The sequence below is a fragment of the Poecilia reticulata genome, linkage group LG9, assembly GCF_000633615.1.
Source record: "Poecilia reticulata strain Guanapo linkage group LG9, Guppy_female_1.0+MT, whole genome shotgun sequence".
Taxonomy (NCBI): Eukaryota; Metazoa; Chordata; class Actinopteri; order Cyprinodontiformes; family Poeciliidae; genus Poecilia; species Poecilia reticulata.
In genome coordinates, this window is record NC_024339.1 from 1285495 (window position 1) to 1288621 (window position 3127).

General features: G+C 40.2%; 1 protein-coding gene across 1 annotated transcript in view; it reads left to right on the forward strand.

The window, feature by feature from the left end:
* Nucleotides 1-3127, forward strand: part of tncb (tenascin Cb) — a 67264-nt gene extending 64137 nt beyond the window's left edge. The window contains exons 21-22 of the mRNA XM_017306521.1: nt 652-908; nt 1969-3127. Of these exons, the coding sequence (XP_017162010.1) occupies nt 652-908; nt 1969-2079 (368 nt within the window). The 3' untranslated portion in view covers nt 2080-3127. The remainder of the gene's footprint in view (nt 1-651; nt 909-1968) is intronic.

Genomic DNA, 3127 nt, shown 5'->3' on the forward strand with positions numbered 1-3127 from the left:
GGGTCACAAATAAAAGACAAATCAATGGAATGGGTCAACAAATAGCAGAGTGGTTGTGAATGAGAGGTTGTCTACTGAATCAGAGACAAACTCAGGCTACASAGGAATGCAGTCTGACGGGTTAAACAAAGCAGCAGATTTCTACGAAAGATTAAAGACACCAGCATCACTTGAGTCATCAGCAGTCTGCTTTTTATGTTTTCCAAGAAGCTTGTAAAAACACCTGAGGTCCGCTCACTTTGTTTGATTCTTTGTTTTAAACTTTGTCACCTYTTTTTAACCACATCTCCATCACCATGCTGTGTTCTGTCCCGACTGTCTGCTCACCAGGCTTCAGTTGCCTTATGTTGTATCTTTTTSCCACTGATTAAATTGAAATGATTTTTTTGTAAAGTGCCTCAAGAGCACATTTGCTGTGAAACGGTGCAATAGATTTTAACTATATGATTTGAACTATATGATTTAATGGAACCAAATCATTTCTCCTGAAACATCATTCTGTTAACATCATACTGACAATAGTAAAGTGCTTACATACACGGTATGCACTTAACAGATAAGATTACTGATAAACAAAGTGGACACCTTTGTCTCTTGTTATTTTGGCTTCAATACTTAAGGAACAATGGTTAAGTCCTCTGAACAGCTGATGAGCCGTCAGATTAACATGCCATCTATTACTGGAGCAGCTCAGACACTTTCATGTTATATGTGTTCCTTATAAAAACTGTGTGTGTTTCCTAGGTGACTCTATGACCTACCACCATGGCCGTCCATTCTCCACCTACGACCACGACAACGACATTGCCGTGACCAACTGTGCTCTGTCCTATAAGGGAGCCTTTTGGTACAAAAACTGTCACCGGGTCAACCTGATGGGTCGCTATGGAGACAACAGCCACAGCAAGGTACAGCAGGGTTCAGTCCAACACAGACATATTGAGTTTGTATTTTATTTTATTTTTTCAATTTCACTCATATAAAGAAAGGTCAAACAAACTCAAAAATAAAATGAAATCTGCGTAAGGACAATGTGCCTGATTAATAAGGGCAGATCTATTCAGACTAACTCTACGCTTTGTGCTCTGAGTGATGTCATGCTAATTTTACATTATATTTAGAATTCTTAATTCCAAAAACCTTCTTTCAAATGGTTCAGAAATTGCAGTGATTTTTTTTTACTCATTTGACTAACAGCCTATTGTTTTTGACAGTTTTTGTTCCTTTATTATTTATTTATACATATACTACTCCTGGTTGCACAGATAGAACATATTAAAGTTGTCTTGTTTTCACATGTCTGACCAAGCTTGTGAAGCTATTGGTGTATTTCAGTGTGCTGTACTGGTGCAGCATTGTCAGAAAAATGTGTAATTCAGTACATTTATGGCTGTGTTTAAAACAAGAAACGTTTTAAGAAAGGTCAGCTGTTTTTCTGTATCGSGTCAGTATCTGAAGCGAAAAAAGTAGATCGGTATTACTTAGTCCTGGCCTCAAATAGATTTAAAAAAATCTGACCCAACATCAATGTCTGGCCTCACAAATGCTTTGCTGAAAGAATTGTCAAAAATGATCATGAAGCCMCTCCTAAGCCTCATGGGAAGTAATTCTAGAGGAGCCACAGTGTGGCCTGGTAGTATGGTAGACCCAGTGGTTTAAGAACTGGATGTTACTCAGTTTTATGTGAGTGTGTGGGCAGTCTAGCAATTTTTTTTAGCATTCAGGAGGATTGGTGTCTTCAAGAAACTCTTGCTGACTTCTCTTCAAGGTCACCTCCTCTCTAAACACATTACATGTCAGTGTGAATGTATTGCARTTCCTAACTGATTGTAGAGGCTGCCAAAGCACTAAAAGTTGTCCTAGCAATTTGTCTCCTACTACTCTAAACATGTACCTGTAAAAGAAACTAAGCTATTTTGCGTTCTCTCACTTTGTGCTCATCCCTCTACCCTGCCCTYCCTTCCTCAGGGCGTAAACTGGTTCCACTGGAAAGGCCACGAACACTCCATCGAGTTCGCCGAGATGAAGATCCGTCCGTCCAACTTCAGAAATCTGGAAGGAAGGAGGAAACGGTCTTAAATGACCCGGAGAGCACCGCCTCCACCACCACAACCATCATCATCAACAACAAAACACTACTACATCTGTGTGTGCYCCTCCACCTGTTCAATACGTTCTCCACACACAACAACCGTGCAGCAACCAAAGCCTTCAACAAGAGCCCTCCAAACACAGCGTACCTCCCCACCCCTTTACCCACCCCACACAGGTCTGCCTGTTAAAGATGGTTGTTAATGCAAAAAAAATGCATTTTAATTTCCTYCCACATAGCGTCTACTCCCACACCAAAGACAGTAACTCCACCTCAGCAGTTTCTAACCCACTCAGTCATCCTGCTGCATTAGCAGGGAGGTGGACCAACAACTCGGGCATTACGTTGTGCAGAGTCATCGACACCGGCTCTCATCACGCTCACGCATCTGGAGTCTTACACAACAGAACTGTATGTTTACATCACAGTTTGGGTGATTCATTCTGCTGCTTGTATAAAACTGTTCACGTCTGATTCACACATCTGAAAACGGATATTTGTCAGACCACACAGAGCTTCACCTGACTCGACATCTGTTTGTCTTCATGTGACGTTAACTAAATCAGTTTCATTTCATTCCTCCCAGAGAACCTGCTACCACTCCCTCCCCCAGCAGCCAAAAAAATAAATAAATAAATCTAAACAAAAAAACAATCATGAAAAAGGTCTCCTCCCATTTCCTCAAGAAAGGCAAMAACGTTTCTGCTCCTGACCTGGCCCCCTGCAGGCGGCACGCTGCAACTACAGTATTCTGCTTGAAAACAAGTTGAAGAACTGAGGAAGAAGTGTGTGTGTTTTTTTTCTATCATGAATCTGAGGCAGGACCTATCACTCAGTATATAATGGCAAGCGGTGATTACTTTTTTTTTTGTTGTATCTTTTTTGCAAAATGTGAATATAGTACTTATATGTGGATCAAGAGAATGTTTTTGTGATGCTTGAAACGTAAACATTTTAAAAAGGCCAATTTTAATTACATTTCAGTGTTCATAGTAAAGTCTCCATGATTCTTTTGGATATTAAAAAAAAAAAAAA